This window comes from Dromiciops gliroides, chromosome 3, assembly GCF_019393635.1.
Source record: "Dromiciops gliroides isolate mDroGli1 chromosome 3, mDroGli1.pri, whole genome shotgun sequence".
In the NCBI taxonomy this organism is placed as follows: Eukaryota; Metazoa; Chordata; class Mammalia; order Microbiotheria; family Microbiotheriidae; genus Dromiciops; species Dromiciops gliroides.
Genome location: NC_057863.1, coordinates 381307545 through 381325126, shown reverse-complemented (window position 1 = coordinate 381325126; position 17582 = coordinate 381307545). Strand labels below are relative to the sequence as shown.

Sequence of the window (17582 nt, the reverse complement as noted above, 5' to 3'; positions counted from 1 at the left end):
ACTAAGTTTCAGAGGCTAGATTTGAATCTGGTCTTCCAGACTCCAGGCCCACAGCTCTATCCATTATTCCCCCTAGCTGCATAGGGATATCAAATTTCCAATGATGATTCTGGCTCAAGAAGTAGCATAAAAGCTACTTAGGCAATGTATGAAAGGAAAGGGATGTGAGGCTGTCGTGGTACATCAGGTGGAGAACCAAGTACCCCAGATAAAAAGACCAGTGGGAAAACCTTCAACCCTCGAGGAGGGTATAATGGAGAGGATTTATAGAACATAAATTGTGCAATAAATATATGGGAAAAGAAAGCATGAATGGGTTGATACCTAATGGAAGAAGTTCTAGGACATAATGTATATATATATATATATCACTTTTAAGGAAAAACTCTGAAATAGCCAATAGACAAGTTTTCTGAACAGATAATTATAAACAATTTTATGTAGAAAGGATATTTTACAACCATTAGAAAAACCAGAAATTTATAAAACAGTGAACGGTTTATCCATTGTAAAGACAAATAACTAGAATTAATAATTCACAAAGTACACTATGTTTAGAACTAATTAACATTTATTATGAATTTATTTTTGCTGTGAAAAATACTAAAAATATGACATTCAAAAAGTGAGATTTTTAATTCTTAAGATTCAGGTTTAGAGAAACATGAATACATGCTTACCTGTACAGCTATGTATAGGCCTGGAACATTAAAGGATTCAAACATAATTTCAGCTGTATATTCCCTGTTTTCTGGTGTATTTAGTGGAGGTTCAGTCTATTCAATAAAGAATATTTTAAAATAAGCCAAGTTTAAAAATTTCTAAAAGTCCCATTAATGAAGAAACCTCTTCTCAAGCAAATAAATACAAGAGAAAGAATTTATTACTTTGCATAAAATATCACTGATTCAATTAATTTCTACTGTCAGAGTTATAGAGTAGTCTAATCAACTAGATATACTGATTAACAAAAAGTTACCATATACAATATGCATGAATTAAAACTTTCTAAATACTTGTAATTCAATCAAATCTGCTTATTATGAATAGCAACAAAGATAATAGCATCTAACATATTAATATTATGTCATAATAATATGCCATATTAATATGACATGTCGTTTTGTTGGCAATAGATTACAAGGAAAATGTACTTGCAACCTTAAAATCTATAAAATGTGAGTTATTATTCACTCAGAAAACATTTATTAAGTGTCTCATGTACAAGTCACTATGCGTGGCACTGAGTGAGATAAAGATAAATAAGACACACTAACTGGTTTCAGAGAGGTCATAATCTAGTATAGGAGGTAAGACATGAACATACATAACAAAAATACAGACTAGAAAAGAGATACAGCACAGTTAAGAGCAAGATGCTATGAACATTCATAGAAGGTAAGGTGAGGGTTTTGTGACAAGGTGAAGGAATAACAAAAGACTTAAAGGAGGAGAGAGTTTTTTGACTGGGCATTAAAGAATGAGCATAATTTCAAAAGCTGAATACAGAAGATGGGAGAGAAAGACGTTATTGGAGAACAACTAGAATAGAGGCAGTAGAAATGATGAGTAGATGAGAAAAAATGATGCAAGAAACAGTGGAGAAGTAAAAATGGCAGAATTTTTTACTAAATGGATATGAGAGACTTAGGAGAAAGAAGTCAAGAATTATTAATGTTCATACATTATGCAAGTCTTTTGTTATTACCTCATAATAAAATAATTTTTAAGTACCTGAATTAGAGCTTTATTATAAAACTATTCTTGTAATCCCAAATATCAAATTGTCTTATAGGTGAGAATACCTTAACACCTCTTAGATACCTCTAAAGGCCCAATCTATAAAAACAGTGTATTTAGTGAGGTAACTCATAAAGACTTCAATGAAATCTTTTAGAAAGTCTATTCAACAAAACTGTTATTTGAACTCACCAAAAGAAAATAATGATCTTCAGGTTCTGCCCTTAGGTATTTAAAGATCACTTGTTCCATGAATCTCTCCATCAGGTCCCAATCTTCAACTATACCATGACGGATTGGCCACTATTAAATAAACAAACAAAATATAATCTTATTTTAATTTTTAAATAGCACTAATTTTATAAGAAAAAATTCATCCAGTTGAACTTAATGTCTACAAGAAGTAAAAATCTGCAATAATACTCAGTTACAAAATTGTATTTAAGTATTTTGTCAAAGCATTCATCCATTTAATAAATTATTTCTAAAAAACTACTATGCACAATATACTTTGATGTTAGATAACCTGAAAAATCATAAACCAAAAACACTTCAGCAAAACCTTGAAGTATGAGCTTCAAGAAAGCAGGAACCCTGTTTTACATTTTTTTTTTCAGGGCAATGAGGATTAAGTGACTTGCCCAGGGTCACACAGCTAGTTAAGTGTCAAGTGTCTGAGGCCGGATTTGAACTCAGGGAGTCCTGAATCCAGGGCCGGTGCTTTATCCACTACGCCACCTAGCTGCCCCCCTGTTTTACATTTTTAAAGAAAGCCATGACAGCATTTAATATGTACAGTAGTTACTGAATATACCTTTTTTGGAAGCAACAAATCACTGGTTAGCTGTGGTCATGATTCATTGCTCATTCAAACAAACACACTCCTATTTGTTCCATTACGTCTAATCTTCCATTTTCTCCAATCCTCAATTCCTAAAACCATGTCCTGGAGCTAACACTTCACAGTTCGTTTTTTCCTAAGTATTTTTTATTTTCCTTTTGTTTAATACTTACATGTAACATATTTGATAATTAGATACCTTTTAAAATGCTCTTCTATTTTATCAATCTTTTTAAAAATAACATTTTTTAAAGTTGTATTACTACCCAATTCAACTCAAAAACTATTTATTAAAGTATTTACTAGTTCTAGACACTATGGATGGAAATAGATTAAAATAGAAAAATTAAATAGTCCTTGTTCTTGAAGAGTTATCAATCTATTTGGAGATATGTAACATGCTACATATAGGTAAATATAAAGTAATTTAGGGGAAGACAGAGAGCATTAATAATTAAGCAAGACTGGAGTAGCTTACACACAAGAGATGACATCTCAGTTGAGCCTTTAAGGCAACTAAGGATTTAGAGAACTGGAGATCACAGATCACAGATTTTGAAGTAGAAGGAACCTTAGATGTCAACCTAGTATATATATAAACTCTTTATCCTAAAGAAGAGTAAACTAAATATCAGAAAAGTTAAGACTTAACCAAGGCAGTCAAGACTTAACAGGCAGAAAGTGACAGAGCCAGGATTCATGAGGGTAGAAAACAAATATTCTTAGAAACACCATGGAATTTTTAAACAAAATTTCTCATTTTTCTCACCTAACCACAGAATCATACCTTTGTTGCATAAGTTGGCTTTTCTATTGCTTCATCCCCAATAAAGAAGTCTAGATCATCAACACCCTTCATCACCCTCCTTTGGGCTTGATCTCCTACTTTTGCAGACTCCTTGATAGCAATACCTTTAAAAAGAAACAGTTATTTAGACATGTTAGAAGCTGGCATTCCTCAAACTACATTTATACTGTATCTTTCATCTCTCCCACCTTAGACATATACAAATATAATCTTTCATTTTATCACACTCATGTATGAGACCACATATGAAACTTTAAATAGATAATGGCATAAAAAAACTGTAAATGTAATGAAAACTAAAAATGTATTACGGAGAAATTTTTTTCTTGGTATTTCAATAACCATGAGATTCCTTTTTAACCAGCAGACATTATCATCACCTCAAAAGTCATCTGAAAGCCCAAAAAGGAAAAGGTGAAATACACCAACAAAAAAGAACTGCAGAGGACATACAAAAATATTTTCCCCTTCAAACTTTTCTATTCTGTAATTTTGTACTACAGATGATGAACAATAGTTTGAACTAAAAATACTGATAGGATTTAGTTTTAAAGGTCATTTTTTAAAAATCAAGTCACTTTTCAAAACCAACAATAATTCTCAAACTATTTATCCAATTTAACACATCACATCACAGCTAAAACTTACTTAAATTATGAAATTTTGAATCCTTCAAGTAAAACAGTTCTTCATTCATAACAGTCTTTATCTGAATGTACTTAGGTTGATCTGGCATTCAACTGTGTTGCCATCATTTTTTAATAGTTAAATCCTTAATAAGTTGGGCAGAGAATACTGAAAGAGAAAAATTCTGTATCCACAGTCAGCCCCTTCTAACTTTTATATAAACAACCTATTGGTATTAGGCAATCTTGTAAATCAAAAGGGGATCAAATGTCCAAGATTCTCTAAAAACCTGTCCCAAAATGTGCCCAAATTGCTAAGTATTTAAAAAGCCAATTGGAAAACAATTATCTTGAATTTATTTCAGTGTATTTCAATGTTGTTTGTTGATATTTGGGCAAAAAAGTACTATTGCAGTTGTCTACTCCTGGTTCAGTGTTTGGAAAATATGGCAATTCAAGAAGACAGGTTAAGTTGGATTCAGCATAACATATGTCTCTAAGTTTATCCTTAGTGAACCAAAGCAAAATAAAAGTACTACATGACCTGAGAATAAAATGTTAACCCGAGGGTAGAAATAGTGAAAATTATGTAACTGTTATGCTTTTGAAAGCTATATACAAGACTCTCAAACAGTAATTAACCTAAAATGTCATGCTCATTCTATATATTTTATCAATCAGCCAGTAAAAACTAAAAACCATGTAGCAAAAATTGCTAACTTTAAAAATCAAAAATTGAGAATATCATTTAAAATTCAAAAAGCAATTCATCATCTAGGTCTTAGTATTTTCATAGCTCATACAAGAAAATGGTACTCGAAGAGATTGGCCTTATAAACAAAAATGTGTAGCAACAAGGCTTAGCTTACCAATATCTTCTAAGTGTAATTTTCAAGAGTAAGGAAGGGGAATAAACAGCATTGTGCCAACCTTATTAACATATGAAATATAATAGCAACCACCACTACTGAAGTCTTGGAAACCCTTCAAGTATACATATTTTTTTTTCATTTTAATTCCAACTAAAAACTTTTAAGACAGAAACAGGAAATTTTTTGTAAGATATAATTATCCCCTAGAATTCCTGATATTCCTTCAGCATATCCAGTGGTTTATTTAAAATATTTGTGCCATCAGTTAACATGCTCTACATTCTCACAAGCAATATATTTCTAATTCATAGTGGCATCTATATGGCTCAAAATAAATTAAGCTACTCAAAGTATTACTAACAGGCTTTCTAATTTAAATACTTACTGTGATTAAATGATGAAAATAATTATAAAAGCCATAAAGTGATTATAATACTGAGTCAGCAGCCTCAGAACTAGTTTGATGAAAAAGACTTGAAAATCCAACAGTTACTTGCAGCAAATAAATAAATTATAAATATTTCAGATCCTCATAAGAAAAAAGAAAGAATGAAAGCCAAGTCTGGATTTTGAAATAAAATGAAATAGCAAGAACACATGCAAGCAGAAATGAAATGCAAAAGATTGCTTCTATACAACTTTCTAAAAATTTAAACCTTCTAAACCCTGAAAAGTAGAAGCCTATCCAATTCCCTTGGTGTTACTTAAAAACAAAAACAGGAATTCCATGGAGATTTAGTATTACAGGATTTACTGTTCAAAGGGACCTCAGATCATCTAGTCTCATCCTAGAGGAAACAGAGATCCAGAAGTTAAGTGATTTGCCAAGGGTCACATAAGTCAAAGAAATTACAAGCTAATGATTTTCTGTAATGCACTTATAACCATCATGTTAAACTCAATGGATCATAGAATAAGACTTAGAAGAACCTTTAAAGGCCATCTACCCTAATATCCTCATTTTACAGTTGAGAAAAGTGAGGCACCCAGAGTTAACCACTTTACCCAAGGTCACACAGGTTAAGTCATAGTAGAGATTTCAACATAATTTTATAATTTCAACTCCAATGCTATTTCCACTACACCAAATGTTACAAAAACAAACAAGATTGAATTCATGGTACTATGGCCTATTTTGCAGAATAAGCAAAGAATAATTAGGAAAAAAAAACAACAACATACATTTTGTCATAGACAAAGCTTCCTGGGAGAAATCATGATAGATGGATGGATGAATGGATGATAGATTAGAAAGACAGAGACAGACAGACAGATATGGATATATAGTTATCTCAAGATATTCAGCAAGAGAAACGAAATCTATCACAAAAATAAAAGATAATATGATTTATAAAAGTAAAAACAAAGAAAACCAGGACATCATCCTTTGTTAAAACTTCTTATGACAACACCAATGAAGCAGAGAGATTCTAGAAAACAATTAGCTTCAAAAATAGACTAACAAATCCAACTGAAAAGGCAGTTTATTTTCATTCAGTCTACAAGCATTGCAGCTAGATAGTTAAATGGATAGAACACTGGGACTAGAGTCAGGAAGATCCATCTTCATGAGTTCAAATGTGGCCTCTGACTCTTAGTAGCTGTGTAGCCCTGGGCAAGTTACTTTACCCTTTTTGTTTCAGTTTCCTCATCTGTAAAATAAGCTGGAAAGGAAATGACAAACTACTCCAGTATCTTTGCCAAGAAAACCCCAAATGGGGTCACAAAGAGCTGGAAACAACTGAAATGGCTGAAATGTATAGGGGTCCTATATCACAAGATCTATCATAGTTATCTTTGGGGCAGCTAGGTGGTACAATGGATAGAGCACCAGGCTTAGAATGAGAGACTCAGCTTCATGATTTCAAATCCAGCCTCAGACACTTACTAGCTATGTGACCCTGTGCAAGTCATTTAATACTGTTTGCCTCAGTTCCTCATCTATAAAATGAGCTGCAGAAGGAAATGGCAAACCACTCCAATACCTCTGCCAAAGAAAACCCCAAATGGGGTCACAAAGAATTACACACAACTAAAAGCAACTCAACAAACAACTACCAGCATCAATAAGCTGAAAAGTCATTGTTTAGATTAAATGGTATTACATTGTTCAATATTAAATAATAACCCAATAATGGCCCTGGTATACAAACTATGAAAACCCAAGGAATGCTTGTGCAGCACTGCTCCACAAGGCTGTATGTAAGTAAGCAGGACAGCTGAGGTGCTAGAAGCACAAAAAAGACAGACAACAAATACACTTTAAGAGACATACTGATACATAAATTCAAATAATCAGCAAAAACTTGTAGTAGTGGAAATATATCAACTGTTTATGAAATAAGATACCTCATTTTGAACTAAGTGGAGCCTAAAATGAGAGACGCAGGAATGACAACAGATACAAGTTCAGTGGTTACCTAACCATAAATCAAAGGGCACATCCACATAAGTCTGTAGTGGAAGGGAATCAGCTACCCATACCCATGAAAAGCAATGTCAACAGCCCTGCAGGAAGACAATCCAAATGGATTTTTTTTGTTTGTTTGTTTAAAGGAAGTATATATTTTTTTCTTTTGGTCTGTACTGTAACGATTGGAATAACGCCACCTGCTGGATACTAACTGTAGAAGAGTTCTGCCCATGAAGCGAAGGTCTTTGAGGGCAAGACCAGGAGTCTTGTCTTTGGTATCAGGAAGTGACGCGGACTAGTGGGAGGAGGAAGGAAGAGACTGGCGCTCAGTCTCGCTCTTTTTCCTCCCACTAGTCCGCGTCACTTCCTGATACCAAAGACAAGACTCCTGGTCTTGCCCTCAAAGACCTTCGCTTCATGGGCAGAACTCTTCTACAGTTAGTATCCAGCAGGTGGCGTTATTCCAATCGTTACAGTTTCTTCTTTCACAATATGACTAATTTGGAAATGTTTTACATGGCTGCACATATATAACCTATACCAAATTGCTTACCATCTTAAGGAGAGGGAAGGTGAGAGAGGGAAAGTTTGGAACTCAAGTTTTTGGGTTTTTTTAAATGAATGTTAGGGGCAGCTAGGTGGATCATTTAATAGAGTACTGGATCTGGAGTCAGGAGGACCTGAGTTCAAATGCAGCCTCAGATACGACACTAGCTGTGTGATCCTGGGCAAGTCACTTAACCCTGATTGCCTCACCAGAAAAAAAAAAAAAAAAAAAGAAAAGAAGGTTAAAAGGGAAGCTAGGTGGCGTAGTGGATAAACCACCAGCCCTGGATGCAGGAGGACCTGAGTTCAAATCCAGCCTCAGACACATGACACTTACTAGCTATGTGACCCTGGGCAAATCACTTAACCCTCATTGCCCCACCTCCCCCGCCAAAAAGTTTAAAATTGTCTTTTGTAACGATTGGAATGACGCCACCTGCTGGAGACTTACTGTAGAAGAGCTCCGCCCATGAGGCGAAGGTCTTTGAGGGGGAGACCATGTCTTTTCTTTGCTGTCACTCGTTTGCTTGTGGGAGGAAGAAGGGGGGAGCCTGGCGCCCTGACTCCGGCTCTTTCCTGTGGACTCTGGCGGAGAGCGGAGCTAGAAATGCGCTCTCCCTTTAATAGATAGATGAATGTAGGCCTTTCTCTCTCTCTTTACCAAATTCTTATTCTCCTTAATAAATGCTTAAAAGTCTAACTCTTGCTAAAGCTTATAATTTATTGGTGACCACTCATTAGATATTTGAGACAGACTAGCTAGAATTTTAGCCTTTAACACTTCATATGTAATTGGGGGAAAAAATGAAATATTGAAAATAAAAGTAAAAAGGAGGTGGGGAGGGAAAGGAAAAGAGGGGAGATATTTTGTCTCATATTTTCTGACTTTTCCCATCCTTTCTTCTTTTAGAAAAACTTTAATTCTAAATTTAATGCTAACTGTGCTCTTTATAGTGAAGTTATTCCCTCACTCAGTCTTAGAAATACATGGAATGCTTGGAATGTGGTAAACTATATGCCTATTACTTTAGCAGAATTATTTACTAATTAGAAATTTACAGCAAGCAGAAACAATATTAAATCTATGTGTTCATTTGAGGCAGTACTTACATGAAGGGATGATAAACTGAGGTTCAGTATTTCCAGCATATCCAAGTTTTGTATACCTGAAAAACAGAAAACATTCTGTAAAACCCTTCATTAGTATGAGAATCTAATTCATATATGCCCAAGAATCAACCCTATCTCAAAAATGAAAATTTTATAAAACAACTTGCTAGAACCCCAATTAATAATCCTATTTCTCACCACATTCTACTTTTCCCAATGATACTAACTAGCAATCTCTAAACAAGTTACCTTATACTTATTCTTCTCTCCTCACATGTAATACACCAGAATCCTCAGAAATCTTCCTTCACTTCACCATATCCAATGTCCCCCTCTATTCTATTAACAATGACATCATCCTAATCGTTCAGCTGTTCAGTCATTTTAGTTATGTCCAATTTTTCATGACTCCATTTGGAGTTTTCTTGGCAAAGATATTGGAGTAGTTTGCCATTTTCCTTCTCCAGCTCATTTTACAGATGAGGAACTGAGACAAACAGGGGTGATTTAAGTGACTTCCTCAGGGTCACACAGCTGGTAAGTGTCTAGGGCCAGAGTTCAACTCAGGAAAATAAGTCTTCCTAATTTCAGGAAGAGTACTCTATACACTGTGCTACTACATACCTGCCATCATCATAGTGCCTCATCAAACTAGAATTATTGTAAAAGTCTCTTTTTCAAGTACTATCCCTCCATTTTTAGTCTACCCTATGTCACATTGCTACTATACTGTAAGTTTCATGAGAACATAGGAATTGTTATATAAAAATATTTCATATTTTTATAACAATATATTCTATATTTTTATATCAATATTCTTTTGGTGATGCTGTATGATGAGCTATGAAATATCAAAACTTCCAAATTAAAGTTTCAGGTCACCTAAATAGCAATGGAGTACATGGTGGTTTTAAGTAGTGAACATCTTATTACCAATGAAAAACTCCAATAGACATAATTCATAACACCAAAAAAAGAGAGATAAGTCATATGATATGAACAAAGGATAACCAATGGTCAGACCTTAAGCAACATGACCAGATCTAGAAATGCCCAATATACCAAATGGATTCCCAATAGTGATTTATAAGAAAGCATGGGCAAGAGTCTTATGGGATGAGACTTATAAACTTTACCATAGGAAAGGCAATTGTACTCATGAGACCACAGATCAAAGATATTTCAGTTTTCTCTCTAGTGTTCTGTACAGGGTTAAGCGCCTGATGAATGCTTGTTGAGGGAATAAATGTTCAATCTTCCTAAAACATTGTAAGGTACTCCCTAGGGGCAAAAGTCTTTAGTTTATCAAAGAAATCTATAATCTGGCCTCTCTCTTTCCAACCTTATTTCCTACTATTTCCCTATACTACCCTTTCACTCCAACTAAAACATTCTGCTCATTTTTCAAAAACATGATGAAATGAACTGGAAAACTGTGTTGTATTTCTTTGTTTCATTTCCTCCACTTGGAATTTAAGTTCTACTCTTTCTAAAAAGGACCATAGGATCATTGAATCATAGATTTAGAACTAGAAGGGACCTCAGAAACTCTCTATTCCTATTTCTCACTTTATGGATGAAGAAACCAAGAGTTGAAGTGACTTGCTTAAACTCACACAGCCTCAGAGGCACATTTGAACTCAAGCCTCTTGATTCTAATCCAGTCAGTCAACATTTATTAAACATCTACTATATGGCAGGCGTTGGGCTAAGCACTGGGGATACAAGGGAAGAGAATAGTCAGTCCCTGGTGTCAAGAAGCTCACAATCTAATGAAGGCGACAACATGCAAACAATTATGTATAAAGCCATATACAGCGTAAACTGGAAATAATCAAGAGGGAAGTCACTGAAATTAAGGCTCGAGAAAGGATTCCTATGGAAGGTGGGATTTTAGATGGGACTTGAAGGAAGCCAAGAGGCTAAGATGAAGGACAGCATTACAGGCTGGGGGCAGGGGTTAATAACTGGGGGGAAGGAGGGGGCGGTGACACGTAAAAAGACTGGAAAAGTAGGAGAAAGGCAAGTAATGAAGAGCTTTAAACACAAAACACGATTTTATATTTGATTCTGGAGGGGATAGGAAGTCACTGGAATTGCTGAGTTTGTGGGGTGACATGATCAGATCTGTGCTTTAAGAAGATCACTATGACTGCTAAGTGAAGGATGGACTTGTGGAGAGAGACTTGTGGCAAGCAGATCAACAAACACTATCCCAACAGTATAGAAGTAAGACATGAGGGCCCTCACCAGGGTGTTGAGCAGTTTCAGAGGAAAAAAGGGGGCATATAAAAAAGACATTAGTTACAAAGTTATTAAAATCAACAGATCTTGGCAAGAGATTGGATGTTGAAATAGACAGTGACAGATAGAAGATGACCTCTTACATTGCCAGCCTAGAAGACTGGAATGATAGTGATACCCTTGACTGTAACTGGGAATTTTGAAAGACAGGGAAGGGTTTGGGTAGAAAGATGAGTTCAGTTTGGAACATGCTGAGCTAGAGATGTCTACATAACACCCAGTTTAAAATGTCTAATGTGCAGTTGGACATGTAAGATTGGAGGTCAGCAGAGTTTGAACTGGATAAGGAGATTTAAGAATCATCAACATAGAGATGACAACTGAATCCATAGGAGTTGATGAGATAACCAAATAAAACTGTATAGAGGGAAGAACAAAAGAACCTTGGACAGAGCTCTGAGTGACACCCATGCTTAGCAAAAGTAACTTGGATGAAGATCTAGCAAAATAAATTGAGAAGGAATGTCAGATAGATAGGAAGAGAATCAGGAGACTAGTGTCCCAAACCCCAGAGAGAAGGGAGTTTCAAGAAAAGAGTGAACGATAGTAGCAAAGGCTGCAGAGAAGTCAAGAATGAGGAGAATTGAAAAAAGGCCATTGGATTTCGGGGCAGCTAGGTGGCACGGTGGATAGAGCACTGGCCCTGGAGTCAGGAGGACCTGAGTTCAAATCTGTCCTCAGACACTTGACATTTACTAACTGTGTGACCCTGGCAAGTCACTTAACCCCAACTGCCTCACCAAAAAACAAAAAACACACACACAAAACAATGAAGAAAGCAGTTTCAGTTGTACCTTTTCTCCACTGTACCATGGTTCTTCTCAAATGGATGTTAAGTTCCACTGACCCAATCTCTTCTCCATCAACATACAACAATTCATATTGTAGGAAAATAGTGAAGAGTAAGATATTTCATGTATCCCAACTAGACTTAAGGTCCCTAAAGGCAAGAAACTATCTATTTGAAAACTCAGATCATAATAAAGTATCTCACAAATATTAAGTGCTCAGAAAATGGGCTGTTTGGGTTTTTGTTTTTCTATGATTCAATGGACTATTTTTGTATTCAAGTTAATGAGTGATTGAAGGAATTATCGTAAGAATTAACAGATAATAACTGAATACTCAAACTTCTGGGGAAGGGGGAGGGGAGGCTGGGGGAAGAAATGGGAGTCAAAAACCAAATATTCCATGTTTAAAATTCAGTATTATAATGCAGGGTATTAATAGGTTAGCATTTTTAACGTATGTAAAATGACTTCTTATAAAAAAATATAGGGGGCAATTAGGTGGCACAGTGGATAAATCACTGGCCCTGGATTCAGGAGGACCTGAGTTCAGATCCAGCCTCAAACACTTGGCATGAGCTGTGTGACCCTGGACAAATCACTTAAGCTTCACTGCCCCACAAAAACACATAATTTTTTTTTTTAAGTATAGCTTAAAAGAACCAAGAAGTCATCAAAACCAAGCACCTTGCTCCATCTTTCAAACACAGAATTAAGAATTAACAGCTATTTTTATTCTTTTTTGTTCCCAATAGAAAACCTTTAGAAAATCATTTAGAAAACATAGTCAAACATTTCATCTGAATGAGAAAAGTATTCTAAGACTAGATTTTAATTTAGAAAAATAACCTTAACCAGAGTTTAATGTGGTTGCTGTTATGCTAATGCAAAAGACAAGGACAGAAACATAAATTTTAGTTTCATAGCCACCAATCTGTTTTATAAAAGAAATCTTCAAACCTGGAAGCTGTTATGAGCTGTAATTTCAACTAAAAAATTCTGTAGTTAACAAAGATTCAAGTAGTCTCATTCTCATAAAGAAAATTAAGGTATACTTTTAAGCTGTATAAAATTTAGTTAGTCAGAAATACAATTCCATACTAAAACAGCAGAAGCACAATTAAAATAAGGTCAACGGGGCAGCAGCTAGGTGGAGCAGTAGATAGAGCACCAGCCCTGGAGTCAGAAGTACCTGAGTTCAAATCCGGCTTCAAACACTTAACACTAGCTGTGTGACCCTGGGGCAAGTCACTTAACCCCAATTGCCTCACTTTAAAAAAAAAAAAAAAAGGTCAACAATTCCCCAATGAGATATAAGCTGATCTTTGTGGATAGAGGAGTTTCCCTCACCTGGGAGTTCCTTTCACACTGTACCAGTTGATAGCCCTATCCTATTCTGCACTACAGTGAGAATCTCAATTTTATGTCAATAATTAATTGAAAAGCATAATGCCCTAATTTACATAAAAAGGAAAAGAATAGATAATAAATTCTGAACTTGAGTGTGATTGACTCCTGGCACAATTCTAGAAAGTATTATTAAAGTGATAGTAAGCATTTAAGAAGAAAAAGCAGTAATGACAAAGAGACACCAAAGTTTATCAAGGATAAACACACCAGATTAACTCTATTTTATTTTATGACAGGGTTATTAAGCTGAGTACATCAGGCAAATGCTATAGATAGAGTTTACCTAGATGTTAGCAAAGCATATGACAAAACTCTCATGCTATTCTTGTGGGGAAAATGGAGAAAAGGTGGATGTATTATAATATAAATAGGTAAGTTTAGAAGTGCTTGAATAGCAGGATTACAAATTGAAAAGAAGTCTCCAGAGAACGGTCCTAAATAAAGTCATAGATGTTATGCTTATGAAATCTGTGGATGACACAAAGCTGGAAGGACAGTTAATATACTTGGTGAAAGGATTATAAAGTATCATGATAGGATAGAATATAAGCCAAATCTATTCAATCAAATAGGGATAAATATAAAGTCTTACACTCAAGTTCAAGAAATGAATTTCACAAATACAAAATGAGGGAAGTATGACTAAAGAGCAGTTTGAAAAAGATCTGGAGGTTTTAGTGAACTATGAGCTCACTGAATCAACAGTGTAATATAGCAGGCAAGAAAAAGAATGCATTTAAGCTGTATTAAGATAAAGCCCAGGGAACAATAGTCCTGTTGCACTTTGCCCTAGTGAGATCCTGAATAAAATGTTATGTTCAGTTCTGGGAATCACATTTTAGGAAAGATATTAGTAAGCCTGAAGATATCCAAATGACAGCAACCCAGAAAGTGAGGAGCCTTAAGTTCAGGCCACATAAGAATCCACTGAAGGAAATGGAGATAATACACTTGAAGAGAAGATTTGGGTAGGCTACAGTATCTGTCTACAAATATCTGAAGGGCAATCATGAAGAATAGGTAATTAGACTTGTTCTATTTGGATCCAGAGGCTGGACTAGGATCAATGCAAAGAAAATGACAAGAACAAATTTGACCTTAATGTAAGGAAAAACTTCCCACAAATATTGTGTTCTGAAAGTAGAAAGGGCTGCCACAAGATACAACAAGTTCTCTCACTTCAAGTCTTCAAACAAAAGGCTGAAAACCTTACTGGTATATTGTAAGAGGGTTCATGACTCCCTCTTCCCCCAAACCTCTGCCAAAAAAAAACCAAAAACAAAAACCTTACAATTTTATTGGACAAAATCCATCCTATGTTTTCTAAATAGTAGCTGAAGGAAACTTTTTTTTTTAAATCTGTGTATAAAGATGGCAAAAGCACATGTTGAAAAATGAATCATACATGTATATACATTAAATCACTGTTGGGAAGGTCAAGCATTAATACAGGTTATACCCTGAATTTAGAGGATGAAAAAAGGAAATATGAATTTATAGTGCTTCCAAACTTATAAACTCACTCTATAGTATAGAAAAGGAAGACTCTGAGGACAAGGAGACACGTTAGAAAAGTATTACAACAGGGGGAGCTAGGTGGTGTAGTGGATAAAGCACCAGCTCTGGATTCAGGAGTACCTGAGTTCGAATCCGGCCTCAGACACTTGACACTTAACTAGCTGTATGACCCTGGGCAAGTCACTTAACCCTCATTGCCCTGCAAAAAAAAAAAAGAAAAGAAAAGAAAAAAAAAAGTACTACAACAGTCCAAGCAAAAGACAGTGAAGGCCTAAACTAAGGTGGTTACAGTAGGAATGTAAAGGTGAATACTACTAGAGAAATAATAATATAGAATTTGAATTGATGATACTTTGTAACCGAATCAATATAAGTGATGAGAGTAAAGGAAGAGTCAAAGATGACTATTACAATTTGGGGCCTAGGTAACTAGGAAATAAAAGTGGAGCCATCCACAAAAATAGATAAACAAGGATACATATAGCTATTGGGTAGAAAAATTAGAAGTTCATTTTGGGAAAACATATTCAAGTTTTCACTATTAAAAAGTTCCTCTCAAATAGTTTTCTAATCAAAATATATGCTAATGTATTCTTTCTAAATAAAGATGGGTTATTTCTGTGATCAATAAGCCTTATACTTTTTTTAAAGATCCATGAATGAAACTGAACCTTCTTTTGTTCACTGGTTCAAATATTTAAATATAGTTTGCTAAATGGTGAAAGAATATCAAAGAAATGCAAAAATATAGTTCTTGCAAGCCATATTTCCCATTTAATTGCTAGAAAAAAAGGAAGAAAAAATATATACTTGTGATTTAAGTCCAGAATGTACATCATAAAACTCTTAAACAAAGGGTAACATATGATTTAAGTGACAAAATAAGTTACATAGTTAGTAAGTAATATTGGATCACTTAACCCCAATTGCCTCATCAAAAAAAAGTAACATTGGAGTTTAGAAAATACCTGACACCAAAGTAACTAGAAAAGGTCTCATGGAAAAAAGGTTTGATGAAGAGACCTGAAAAATAAAAAAAAATAAAAATTTTTAAAAGATAGGATTTGGAGAGGAGGAAGGAAAAAAAGAGGAGAGTCCATTGATTACATTTCTTTTGAACACACTGCTGATCAGGCAGGGGAAACGAAGGGGGAGAAAAAAAGGCTTGGAATGAGCAAAATATATTTAGAGATAATGAAAATTCCAGAAAGGGAAAAGGAGGCTAAATTTATTGAAGACTAGGGAGATATGGTTGAATCTTCAACTATTCTCTTTTTATTTTTTTTTCCTTTTTACCAATAATATGCATATCACAACCAAACTGGTGGCCTGTAGTGAGGAACATAGGAATACACTTGGCTGTGGATACTATCAAACCCCTAACTTTAAGCTCATCTGTATCACCCATACAAAGGATGTTAGTGAGTATGTATACATATTCAGTGGCAGATTACCAAAAGATTTAAATTCATTGAAAGCAATATCTGTTGCTATCTATTACAAGATTGAGGCCACAACTGAAAAGGAGGAAAGTGAGCTGGAATGCATCTGAGAAACTATAAAGCACTTTCAATGACCCCAAACTGTACCCTAGAGCAAAATAGCTAGAGCTAAGATAGCATTAGTGTTCACCTAATTATGTTATATGGCTGCAAGTCATGCAATGTCTTTCTTCAAAGAATCAAAATTTTAGTTAATCCAAAATGGAATAAAGAGAGGAAAATAGTATGTGTGAGCTGAAAGTATATTATTGATTTATGCACAGGAAGTAGCTTAAAGAGTATGAGGGATAACAAAAGTAAACTCAAGTGCTGTATTGCTACCCACTAAATATTAAAAAAAACCTAGGTAAAGGTCTCAAGTCTACTGGGTAGATATTATCAGAATGATTTATGGGAAGTCATGTACAAGAATAGTTGTAGGGGCAGCTAGGTGACGCAGTGGATAAAGCACTGGCCTTGGATTCAGGAGGGACCTGAGTTCAAATCCAGCCTCAGACACTTGACACTTAACTAGCTGTGTGACCCTGGGCAAGTCACTTAACCCTCATTGCCCTGCAAAAAAAAAAAAAAAGAAAGAAAGCAAGAATAGTTGTAGATGATTGCTACTTCTACTTCTATCAGAAACCCACTCATATTTCCTATAATATGGTATAAGAGATAGAGAAGATGTTAGCTCAAAGTGAGGCTTCCTATCTATATAACTGAACAAATCACAACACTATAAGTCTCACTTCATCTGGAGATAAAATGGTGAAGCATTTATTTGCACGAAGTGATTGCAAAAAAACCATTATGTATAAATATGAAATTCTTGTCCATGGTAGTATAATCTTTTCCAAACTTGAATATAACCATTCCATACTCTGCAATCTTTGCTTTCTTTATTAATTTCAGTTTCAAGTTACCTTTTTTTCGGGGGTGGGGGGGGCAGGGTAATGAGGGTTAAGTGACTTACCCAGGGTCACACAGCTAGTAAGTCAAATTACTTTTAATGTAGTAATCAAAAAAAAGAAGTTTTCCAAATGTGCTCTAAGCCAATGTCCTTCAAATACACTGACTAGCATTATGCTACCTTCAATGCCAAGTTCAAACATTATAGTATTC

At 34.9% G+C, this 17582-nt stretch overlaps 1 protein-coding gene across 1 annotated transcript in view; it reads right to left on the bottom strand.

The window, feature by feature from the left end:
* ACTR3 (actin related protein 3) overlaps positions 1–17582 on the bottom strand; it is a 60569-nt gene that overhangs the window by 21006 nt on the left and 21981 nt on the right. The window contains exons 2-5 of the mRNA XM_043993287.1: positions 8957–9012; positions 3369–3493; positions 1933–2043; positions 681–776 (exon numbers count right to left, since the gene is read on the bottom strand). Of these exons, the coding sequence (XP_043849222.1) occupies positions 681–776; positions 1933–2043; positions 3369–3493; positions 8957–9012 (388 nt within the window). The remainder of the gene's footprint in view (positions 1–680; positions 777–1932; positions 2044–3368; positions 3494–8956; positions 9013–17582) is intronic.